Genomic DNA, 12470 nt, shown 5'->3' on the forward strand with positions numbered 1-12470 from the left:
GGAGGGAGCAAGGCCGTGAATGGCCTTGTAGGTGAGGGTGAGGATTTTGAAATCGATCCTCTGGGGGATGGGGAGCCAGTGGAGGCGAGCGAGGGTGGGAGTGATGTGATTGCGAAGTCTGGTGCGGGACAGTACACGAGCTGCAGAGTTCTGAATGACCTGCAGCTTGTGGAGGGAGGTGGCGGGAAGGCCGGCGAGGGGAGAGTTCCCATAGTCCAGCATTGAGGTGATAAAGTGTTTCAGCAGCGTGAGGGGTGAGGTAGTGCCGTAGTCTGGCGATATTCCGGAGGTGATGGAAGGCAGTGCCAGTTGTGGTGCGGATATGAGGAAGAAAGGACAGCTCAGGGTCGAACAAAACGCCGAGGTTCCTGACTGGCTTTGAGAGGTGGAGAGTGCAGCCTTGGATGCTGATGCTGTCAGCGCCTGAGGTGCGGAGGCGCTGACGTGAGCCAATCAGGAGGGCCTCAGTTTTGCGCACGTTGAGCTGAAGAAAGTTGTCTCTCGTCCAGAACAAAGAATCTTGCTCATTTATGATTTTGTTGCATCCATCTTTAGTGTTGTCAGCCTGGGTCAGTTGGTAGCATTCTCGCCTCTGAGCCCGACAACTGTGGGTGCAGCCCCAGGTTGGAACTTGGAAATCACACAGTCTAGACTCTAGGTTAACTCTCCAACAGCAAAAACAAATTACACTTGTATACATCAGGGAGACATCTCAAGGTCTTGGTGCAGTACTGGAGGTATTCTGCATTGTTGGAGATGATGTCCTTTGAATGAGACACTAATCCAAGGTCTTGTCTGTCTGTTCAGTAGACAGTAAAGATCCCATGGCACTACTCAAAAAGAAAATTGAGTTTCTCCCAGTCAGCAATCCCCTAGATAAAATTACTTATTCACTTCTTGTCTCTTTGTAGGACATTGATATGTGCAAATTGCCTGTTGCATTTGCCTACAAAATACACAGTCACTATACGTTACAATAAATCCTGTGAAGTATTTTGAGAAATCCGCCTGACGTAAAAGGCGCTGTTTCAAATGTAAGGATTATCATTATGTCTGCCTTCAAGAAAAAACAGGAAAACCTCAAATTTTTCTTCATGCCAAAATAATGGTAAATTAATGTCTTCAAGTTATCCAAAGTTGGAATTTGGACAGATGGCACTAAGTACTATGTGCATAGTTACCTTGCTTCTAAGCATTTGATGTTATTGGTTGCAAATTGGAAAGAGAAATTGAAGACTATTAAGGGGAGCAGGAGAAAGTGCACTAGGGAGGAAAAAGAGTTGAAGTTAACTACGTTATATTACAGAGTAGCATCAAACAAAAACAACATTATGATAGTTCGTCAAAGCCTTAAGGTATTTTAATATGCAAGATCACGCCGGCAGGTCAGCAAACCCTTTTTTGGTTTCCTATGAAGCGCTTTGAGACATCTCGATAACATGATAAGGCGCTAAGTCAAAATGCAAGGACTATTTATTGTTTGCTTTCCTGCCAAACACGTTTTGAATAATGACTATATACATTTTAAAATGTTTCCATTCCACAACGTGTATAAATCCTGGCTAACGCTTTACCACTGCGCTTCCTTATAGTAAGAATAGAGGCAGACTGGTAGTCTGCCAAAGTCTTAAAATAAAGTGTTGTATTTACTTAGACATTTTATTTCCAGTCAAGATCTGCACATAGAAGGGTTTGCTGAACCAAAAAATACCCTATTTAGTATGTTTAGAAGCTGCTGACTATCTAATGGAGTGTAAGCATAGCTAGACATTTCAAATGACCACAAACAAACGAAAATGTATTTTAAAGTAAATGGAAAAATGATCATCTAATATTCTGGTAAAATGAAGAGTATATAAGCTCTTTTATTAGGGCAGTAAAACTTCTGGTGCCATAAGGTTCTGGCTGTTGTACAATGGCCTGTGATTTATAACTTGGTTAATTCAGAAACTTTTCAGCTACTTGAGATCGATTTTATTTGCAGAAATACATATAGCTGGAATTTTACTTTCAAATTACAAGAGAGAAAAAAAGATTGAGAGATGTGAATAGAGATAAATACGGCTTATTGTTGAGGAAAAGTTTTTAAACATATAGTGTATACCCATGAACACTTCATACATTAAAATGCATGTTATATCTTGACCAGAACATCTTGATTAAAATGTACTTTAATATTGTTTATTATGTTAGTTTAATTATCTTCTACTTAGACAAAAAAAACTATATAAATCATTGTAATGTTAAGCTCTCTCAGGTGATTGAGTTATTTTATGGTGAATTTTTCAATGAAGAATAAATTACATATAAAGCAGGTTTTCTCTTCTTTGGTGTACAATGATGTATTTATCGGTGGCAAATGCTCTTTTGGTAATATTCCCATAAATATTTAATCTTATTCCTAAGTATTTCAGATCAAAACTGGTCAACAAATATATTTATGCAGTGTTCACTTAGCTTCAGTGCCTGAGCAGTATTGTTTCAATTATAAATTCTAATGATACTGATATTCTGTTTGTTCAGAATCTTAATAATAATAATAATTATTCTTGCATTTGATATAGCGACTTATCATATTGCCTTATCATATGTTAAGTGCCATTGTTAAGTCAAAGTTTTGTCATCGTCAAAACATCTAAAAGCACTTCACAGAATTTACTGTAAGATGTAGTGACTGTGTATTTGCAGACAAACATACAAGCCGATTTGCACACAATCAATCAAAAGAGCCACAATCAATTTTATCTGGGGTTTTGTTGGTCTGGACACTCCTTCCTTTTTGAGTAGTGCCATGGGACTACCTGTACAGACAAGCAGGACCTTGGCTTAACATCTCATCCGAAGGACAGCATCTCCAACAATGAAGCGATTCCCCCAGCTTTTAAATGAAGTATCAACTTCAATTAGAACCTCAAGGTCACAACTGAAGACCTTCCTCTTCGACCGTGCTTACGGTTACTTCCTCTCTCCCCCTGGCTCAGCGTCAAGCTCTGCATTGTCAAAAGCTCTGAGATGCTGCACCGTGTAAAGGACGCTATATAAATGCAAGTTGTTGTTGTATTCAAACTTAGCAGGAAAATGCTTCTAATAACCTGCCAGGGCAGTCTTTCGGTGTGATTTAGCTGAGTTTTTTTTAGCTGAGTTAGCTGATTGTTGCTGTTATATTCTCAACACTCAATGTGTAGAAAACTCTTTTATTCTCAGCTCACAAGTTACAAATCAAATAATCCAACCAAAAACCCTCTCGTCAGTTCTCCCTTTCCTGCACCACAGCTTCAGAAAGATATATGGGTGCTGGAAGGGATGCAGTGCAGGTTCACCAGAATGTTACCAGGCCTAAAAGGGTTAAATTATGAGGAAAGGCTGTGTAAACTTGGATTGTATTCCTTTGAGGTTAGAAGATTGAGGAATGATATGATTGAGGTGTTTAAGATGATAAAGGGATTTGATAGGGTAGATACAGAGAAGCTATTTCCTCTGGTGAGGGAATCCAAAACAAGGGGCATAGTCTTAAAATTAGAACCAGACCATTTAAGAGTGAAATCAGGAAGCATTTTTTCACTCAAAAGGTGATAGAAATCTGTAATTCTTTCCCCAAAAAAGGCTGTGGATACTGGATCCATCCATACCTTCAAGAGTGAGGTCAATAGATTTTTGGTAGGTCAGGGTATCAAAGGGATTTGGGGAAAAAGCGGGAAATTGGAATTGACAGGATTAGTTGAGGTTCAGATCAGCCATGATCTAATTGAATGGCAGAATGGGTTTGAAGGACTGAATGGCCTACTCCTGTTCCTATGTTTCTACCTCCTGATCCCCTTTCATTGGTCCTAATTAATTGGTCCTTATTTTCTTAAAGGGTATCCAACATCTTCTCGTTTTTGGTTTCTTCTTTTTTTTCTCTCTCTGTGTCTTAATCTTGTTCAATTAGTCTCCGTGCTGGTTTTACTACTCTTCCTACCTGGTGGTTCTCGATGTTTCTGCCACCCTCAGATCTTCCTTCTGCTCTTCTTTTTCTTCCTCTGTCCTTCTTTGCTGTATTTCCCATGATGTTCTTCTATATCACTTTTAATCCAATATGATCTTGGGTTTTTGTCCTTCCAAATTTCTCCTTTCCTGGTTCAATTTGTGGTTTCCCTCCATTTCATTTACGTTGTTCAATTGTTGTGGGATGAGACCTACTCTTAATGATTTATCCGTGTTTTCTACAATTACCATGGCACTTACCCAATCAGTGGGTTGTCTACTTGTTTTTATCTGGTCCTTTTCCATTTTATCTAACGTTTCTTTTAGTCTTTTTTTCAATGCTTCTGGCACTCTCCTAAGCAGCAGTATTACTGGTTTTACTCTTTCTTTTAATCTTATTGTGTATTCACTTTTCATCAGTCCCTTTTTACCAAAAAATTGTTGATATTTTTCCAGTATTTCTTCTGTCTCCATTTGTTTGTAGTCTTCTATCTTCACACTCTGAATTCTTTTGACCAACCCCATTTCAATGATACCTTGCAGTCCGAGTAGAGTATCGGCTTTTAATTTTAGAATGTTAAACTTGTATGATCTGTCTTTGTGCACCACTCTATAGCTACTCTGCCCACTGACTCAATCTGTGCTTTATTGTAGGCCCACAGTCTGCTCTTCCCCTTTTCTAAGTTGTCTTTATTGGGTTCTCCCAGCTGTATATTCTCTTCTAATGACATTACATTGGCCTGAGCTCCTGTATCCAATTTGCACCTTAATCATTTCCTTTCTTCTGTGCACCATAACGATATCATCCACTCATTTTCTTTTTCTATATGCAGTCTCTTAATGACTTTTATTGCATCAATGTTATACTCGTCTTGTTCAGTCACTCCGGATTTCGTATCAGAATTGTTCATTATTTCATATTGCTTTGATCTTATTTGCTCTATTCTACTTCTCTGTGGCTTATTTGGCCTTCTGTAATCGTTCGTCCTGTACGACTTTTCTCCTGGGTTCCTCTGCCATAGCTCCTTACGGATTCTCTTTGTCAATTTCTGCATTGTCTTCTGTAATGCCCATACTGATGACACACATAACACTCTTTTCCTTCTGCTGAACATCTCTGAAAAGGATGCATTAACCCACACTTCTCATATGTTTCCTCTATATTTGTTTGCCTTTTGGGCCTGTATATCCTCCATACTACATATTCCTCATCTGAATCATTCCAGCTTCTTCTGCATTTTTTTTCAATGTCCCTCATGCGTGCTTTGGACATTTCTTCTATACTAACTATTTGCAGAGTTTTTTGCAGCATTAAAATCTCCTCTTTCAAGAGCTTGCTGCGTATTTTATTATCTTTCAATCCTACTGCAATTTGGACCCTGATCATTTCTTCTCTTAAAGCTCCATAATTACATGTTTTACTTAGCGATCATAATACCACTCAGTAATGATGAAATGATTCCACAGGCCTTTGTATTCTTGTTCCAAATTTGTATCTATCTACTGTGGCATTGTTATATCCACAACAGCTTTCCCGCATGATCTCTATCATTGCATCTAATGGCATGTCCACATTTTTCTACACAGTTGCAAAGTAATCCCTTGCTTCTTCTCCTGCCACATTTAGGAAAATAGCCGACTGCTGTATTTGTGGCAATTTCTTCAGATTTGAGGCTAGTGCAAATATTTCAAAATCCCGCTCAAATCTTTGCCAATTATGACTTAAGTTTCCGTCTAACCTCAATGTATGCTGTATTTGCACATATCTTGTCAAGGCATCCAGCTCTGTTTCTCCAACACCCCATTTTGTCTTCTTTTATCATCCCTGTTCAATCGCTTAGTCTTTTACAAATCCATTCAGTTTTACTTCTGCATGTTAATTCGCAACACTCAATGTGTAGAAAACTCTTTTTATTCTTAGCTCACAAGTTACGAATCAAACAATCCAACCAAAAACCCTCTTGTCAGTTCTCCCTGCTTCCTGCTTTTCTACCTCCTACCTCTTGTGCTTGAGCAATTACTAACTTGCAAGGGATATTCAACACTCAAAAGTTTAATCTAACTTCATTGCTGTAACTAAATTTATTCCACTTATTTGTTCCTGTTTTTTTGTTCTTTTGGTGCAGGTGGGGGAAACTGAAAAAATAAAACCCTGTGTAGGAAACTGTTTTATTCTCTATTTAAATTTGACTATGCTCAAGAACATTTGATAATTGTTGTGTAAAGAAGAGGGCATGGTAATGTCATTGAATTAAATTAGTTACTTACATCTTATGCTACAGATCATTTTGAATAGTAACCCTGTTGAATTAAACTGCAGTAATACTGTCCTGTGCACGTCTGCTAAATTTCAACCATTCCCTGTTAGGCAAAATAGGGACAAAGAAGAGTTGATATTGCTGCAGTTTTGGAGAAAGATGTTAGAGGAAATGATTTACGTGAGTCAAAGGGGAGTTCCTGAGATGATGACACATTCTTTTACATCTCTGAACAACCTGGAAGTTGGTGTGTTGGTGAAGCTAGTGACTTCAATAGAAAGCTATAATGAAGCTCCCTTTTATTTTACAGAGAGAGTTGTGCAGAAGAACTAATGGATGAAGATGACAAGGACAAGGCAAAGAGGTGAGATATGTTGTTTTAGTGGAATAAAGTGAAATGAGTAAGGCTTCAAGATGTTCTGCGTCAAACTACAATTGTGGCATCTGTCTGCATTTTTCTCCTCTCCTTGCCTTTCCTGGTCATGTGAAGTTATTTTTGGCAGTCTGTTTGAACGCTTGACTAAGTTAGGGAATATAGTGGTAGAATCATGCAATGTTAATTATTTAATGCAGCCTTTTCAAAGAGGAAATGGTGCTTCAGAACTAATATGAAAAGCCTGTAAAGATTGAAAGGGTTGAATTTAAATCAGATATACATGAGGGTATTTTTCTTTTCTTATGTTCTTATTTCAATTAGGGATTGAATCCCCTAATCCAATACATTCTGTCTCTGGGTCAGATGGATTTGATGGATACATTGGTGACAACTCAGTCAAAATAAAAAGATATGGACTTTTTTATAAGGAATTAGAATTTAATTTCCTTTCATTTGGCAGGTCAGCAGTAGAGTCACAATATTAGCTTATTCTCCCACCGAACATTTGTTCCACATCACTTTCTAAGTAAGAAAAGAGATAAGATGATAAGATAATCTTTGGATTTTGCTCTGTAATGCATTTTTACTTGTATAATTTAACAGACTTGTGTGTTTAGACTCAGCAAACAGAATAGAATAGAATAGACCAGAACACATCAACAAACTCTTGTGCAGACATTGGGTGAGAACTAGACTGGGTACAGCTCTGTTAACCTCCCCAGTGCAATAGGTTGCTAACAGTCATTGGACTGAAAGTTTATACCTATTGCTAAAAATACTTTCTTTCACTTAATCTTTATAATGGGCAATCCCATCACAGTATGTTGGGCAATCCCATCACAGTATAATGCAATTCCCATCACAGCATAATGGGCAATCTCATCATAGTATACTAGAACTATTTTTATAAAGACTTAGTGAAAAAAATCACCATTTTATCAAACAACAGAATTTAGGCTCCCATGGTTAACCATGAAGAATTGCCGTTTGGTGAGGTAACAGAGTGTGGCTTTTGGAATCGTACCCTAACTAGTCAGTACCTCCAGCAGAGGGGTAGGGAAGAAAATTGCAACAAAAGATTATAACTACATTTTAGATTCAACACAATAGTAATCTCTCTAAAAATGTTGAAACTCAATTCTGATTGTTGCATCACATTATTGACGCAGGTTTTGAATAGGATATGGGTCCAACTTGGATTGATCTTATTTGGCAGGACGCAGATGGTCCCTATGTTCCCCTATTGGGTTAGTAACCTTGCACAGGTCAACATTTAGAATCCAGTACTTTTTGAATTCCTTTGGACATAAGCATTCCTCAAGGAGAGCAAGATGTGCTGGCAAAGGTTTTCCAATCCACCATCTGCTAATGATTCCATTTTTACCCGCCTGCCAAATACAGTTGACAGAATTGGATCATCTACCCCCAGGAGGTCCACTGTTTGATTGGTGACTTTATCTGCCCTGAAAGGATTGGCTGGAGAGTGGAGAGACAAAACACAGTCCACAATGGCTATGTTGTTGTTTGGAGTCACTGATAGCTCAAACACATGATTCAGATGCCAAGCAGAATATCTAATTCTTTCAAGTATTGACAGACATCTCCAAGAGCTCAATAGAGTTACATATTTAACCTGCACATCTTGATCTGCACCTAAGTAGCACTCAGTTGGTACCTTGAATGGAATACGAAGCCTGTGGTGTGACTGAAATAATGTGCTCAATTGGAACAGTCAGTCATTAAGTTGCTACCTCGACTTACATTCCATCTACCTATTAAATCCAAGTTTTTATATTGCCTCAAAGCGCATAACTGTTGCCTTTTCTCCCATTTAAGTACTTAATCATTGCCATCGCCATGCAATCCTAGTTTAATGAAAGATGTAGTGTTAGCCAAAATGTAGAAATACTCCACCAAGATAGTGAAGGTTAGGGAAGTAACAGGCCAGTTACTTCTATACCAAGTCTTGCCATGAAATACCCAATTATCAGCTTATTAGACATGGAAGCTAAGTGATATTCATCAGCATAAAGGATAGGTGGAAAGTGGCTAATATGCATCCAAAATTGTGATTTTCAAATGGAAAAAGGCAAAAATTGTACCTATCCACAAAATATTGATTCTATGCTTTTTTTGTCATTTCCCTCTGCTGATTGGTTACTTCACCATCTGAAAATCAAGCTGCAAACTGGATCGCAGACAGATAAGAGATGTGGACAATGGGAGATAAATGATGATATCTTCGGCATTGAGAAGGCTAAATCAATTACCCTTAAAATAGAATTAACTGATATTTCCCACTTATATCTACTTTGCAAGGTTACAAGACTTTGTTCCATTATAAATACTCAGCTCTTTAGCATCCTAATAACATCAGATCTGTGCTGGGGATAATCGTCTGATGACTACAAAAGTTGACAGAAGAAATTCTCTAGAAAACTCTCCTCCGCTTGCTATTGCTAGCAACTACAGATTTGTAATTAAAAAGTTATCAAAAGGTTTAATATCTCTTCACAACAAAACAAGTTGTCAGTTTCACATCTATAGAATCATTCTTAACATTTACAACAACAACTTGTATTTAAAATAAAAATACATTTGTATAGGGCCTTTCACCCCAGAAGGACATCCCAAAGCATTTCGCAGGATACACTGTAAGCTTTGCCTAATCTCTTGTACACTGTCTTTTTGTATATTAGGATGATTTAGGAGGTAATTTTTTTCATTTCTATAGAAAAAACTTTCAGCAAATCCACAGTGGATTATTTATTTCCTGTATTCCATCACAAATATTTCACTTGTGTGTCTATATACATAGGTTCTTTAGCAGCAGCTCAACTGTGAGACAGCCCACTGTAGGATTCAGCTGCAAACCATTGTGTTGATGGTGCAGAATGCAGCAGAATCTGTTCCAGGTGACCTTCAGTTAGATGAGTGAGCACCTAACTGGCTTGAAGATTGTTTGACATTCCATCTGTCAACACGAAGTTTAGAATTGCAAAGGACAACTTTAGGACAGATACCAGGATGTTTTTCTTTACTCAGACAGTAATTAACGAACAGGTTGGCAGGAAGGGTGGTTGAGGGCAGGACACTGGACTCATTTAAAAAGCAGCTTGATACTCTGATGGTAGGCTGAGTATTGTGGATGGATGAGATCAGATGGACTGAAGGTCTTCATCCAAACCAATCTTGTGTGATGATCAGATGTCTTCCAACCCAACATTATTTTAAAAAAATGTGAGAGCTGGAGAACTAATGTTCTCGTTAGTTATTTATTGGATCATACATACTGACCTGTGCTCTAGCTGACATTCTAGATTAAAATATGTTATTTTAATTTAGGGCTTCACGTAACAAGTCTGAGAAAAAGAGACGAGATCAGTTCAATGTCCTCATCAAGGAACTTAGTTCCATGCTTCCAGGAAGTATCCGTAAGATGGACAAATCTACAGTGTTACTGAAGACCATCGACTTTCTACAAAAGCACAATGGTAAGGTAAAACACACCAAGAAATGTGATTCATGCTTGTACTTAAACACTTGGGAAGTGGAGTCCCCAATGTATGGTTCAGTGATTAAATGAATCCTGTTTTGTGATTTATGATTTATGCAGCTTAGAATTGTTATAGTTTAACAACAACAAGATTCCATTTATTGAGCGCCTTTCACGTCGGGAGGACGTCCCAAGGCGCTGTACAGTTGGGTCAGGACCCGAGCAGGGGGGAAATGGTCAGGGTGAGGGGAGGGAAGGGAGGGAGCGAGGAGGGGGTAGAGAGTCGAGAGGGGAGCTGAAGGCACGGTCAAAGAGAAAGGTCTTGAGACCGGCCTTGAATGAGGAAAGGGAGGAGGCGGTGAAGGCACTGGGGGATAGAGTTCCAGAGCCTCGGGGCTGAGAGGCTGAAGGCCCGGCCACTGATGGTAGGGCGGTTGGGGCGGGGGATGTGGAGCAGACCGGAGCCAGAGGAACGGAGGGTACGGGCGGGTAGGTAGGGGGATAGTAGGTCGGAGAGGTAGGAGGGAGCAAGGCCGTGAATGGCCTTGTAGGTGAGGGTGAGGATCTTGAATTTGATCCTCTGGGGGATGGGGAGCCAGTGGAGGCGAGCGAGGGTGGGAGTGATGTGTTCCCGAAGCCTGGTGCGGGACAGTACACGAGCTGCAGAGTTCTGAATGACCTGCAGCTTGTGGAGGGAGGTGCCGGGAAGGCCGGCGAGGAGAGAGTTCCCATAGTCCAGCCTTGAGGTGATAAAGGCGTGGACCAGAGTTTCAGCAGCGTGAGGGGTGAGGTAGTGCCGTAGTCTGGCGATGTTCCGGAGGTGATGGAAGGCGGTGCCAGTTGTGGCGCGGATATGAGGGAGAAAGGACAGCTCAGGAAAGAGCCAGAGGAGTAGGGGGATAGGACAAGTGGTGTCCTTGAGATAAGGGCAACACCACCGCCACGGCGGTTGGGGCGAGGGATGTGGTGGGAGGTGCAGCCGGGTGGTGTGGCCTCCGTGAGGGGGAAGGTGTCGCCTGGGGTGAGCCAGGTTTCCGTTAAGACCATGATATCAACGTTCTCATCAAGGATGAGATCGTTGATGACCAGGGCCTTGTTACAGAGGGAGCAGACATTTTGTAGTCCGATGTGGATGGAGCGGTTGACAGAAGGGTGTGTGGGGGGGCGAGGGGGGTCCAGATTGTGAGACAGGGGTGGGGGAAATGGGGATAAGGGAGGAGAGGTTGGCTCCCCGGGTCTGTGTCCGGGGTGGCTGGCGAGTGTGGTGGGGAATGGGGCAGTCGGTGTGGCTGCTGCTGGACAGCCAACGCCGAGTGCCACGGTGAGCCCAGCGGAGGATTCCCAGGCTGGAACAGAGGGAGGTTGTGGGAGGGTCAAGTGGGGAAAGAAGGCGAAAGGGACGGAGAGAGAGGAGGAGAGAGCGGGAGAGATGCAGAAGGGGGAGGGTTTGGGGGTAGAGAGGAGGGAGGAAGGAGGGAGGGAGGGGGTGAGGGGGCTCGGGTCATAGCGGCAGCCATATTGCGCACGCGGGGACCGAGAGCGAGCGGTCAGGTGGATGGACACATTATCCCATGGGCAGCCAACCTAACAGGACCATGGTGGGCTCTGAGCCCTGGGTGGGGGGGGGGGCGCAGAGGATTTTTTTTTTTTGTTGTTGCGCGCGCACACTTCTGAAAACTACAACTATGACGTCAGCGGTTCCCCCGCTCCGCCCCCACCCATTCCCTCCTCAGCCCCACACGCTGCACACCCTGTCTGGCTGGACTCCCTCCCGCGTCGAGGTTAAATACCTGAGAGGTAGGCCCAGGCTCCTCCCCGCGCTGTCCTGGCGCCGCTCTACAGTCCTGGGTCTGTAGAGTTATGTAATTTTACCCAGAGAAGTGATGTGACCTACAGTTAGCTTCAGCAGCACTGACTGAGAGAGAGAAAAAACGCTTGTAGAGTTGCAAATAGCCTGTTGATGACCACTCCTGCTAAAGAATGGAAACCTCGGCAAGAAATTGAGAAGCGCTATAATACTTTGACATTTGTCAAGACAGCTTCACAGTTGTGGTATTTGATCTCATTATTTCTATAATTCCCATCCCAATATCTCATCACGCTATCAAGCTATTTCTTAAATGAGTCCAACATCCTGGCCTCAACCCATTCCAGTCAGGTTCAGGCTTCCCGCTACACACATAACTCTGTACTTGTCTCCCAGCAATACAAATGCAAAATGAGTCCCTGCCCTAAAAAAGGAGGTGTTCAAGAACAAAAAGGAAAATTTTGCAAAGTTAAAAATGTTTATAAAAAGATTTTTATCCTTTTGGTGATTCATTCAAATTTCTAGCACATTGCCAATTTTCTATTTTTCTCGACTGCAGTTCCATTAGAG

The 12470-nt window shown here is 41.3% G+C and overlaps 1 protein-coding gene across 1 annotated transcript in view; it reads left to right on the plus strand.

The window, feature by feature from the left end:
- LOC103172583 (neuronal PAS domain-containing protein 2) overlaps positions 1 to 12470 on the plus strand; it is an 80522-nt gene that overhangs the window by 25316 nt on the left and 42736 nt on the right. The window contains exons 2-3 of the mRNA XM_007885332.2: positions 6532 to 6585; positions 9943 to 10091. Of these exons, the coding sequence (XP_007883523.1) occupies positions 6532 to 6585; positions 9943 to 10091 (203 nt within the window). The remainder of the gene's footprint in view (positions 1 to 6531; positions 6586 to 9942; positions 10092 to 12470) is intronic.

This window comes from Callorhinchus milii, unplaced genomic scaffold, assembly GCF_018977255.1.
Source record: "Callorhinchus milii isolate IMCB2004 unplaced genomic scaffold, IMCB_Cmil_1.0 Scaffold4, whole genome shotgun sequence".
Taxonomy (NCBI): domain Eukaryota; kingdom Metazoa; phylum Chordata; class Chondrichthyes; order Chimaeriformes; family Callorhinchidae; genus Callorhinchus; species Callorhinchus milii.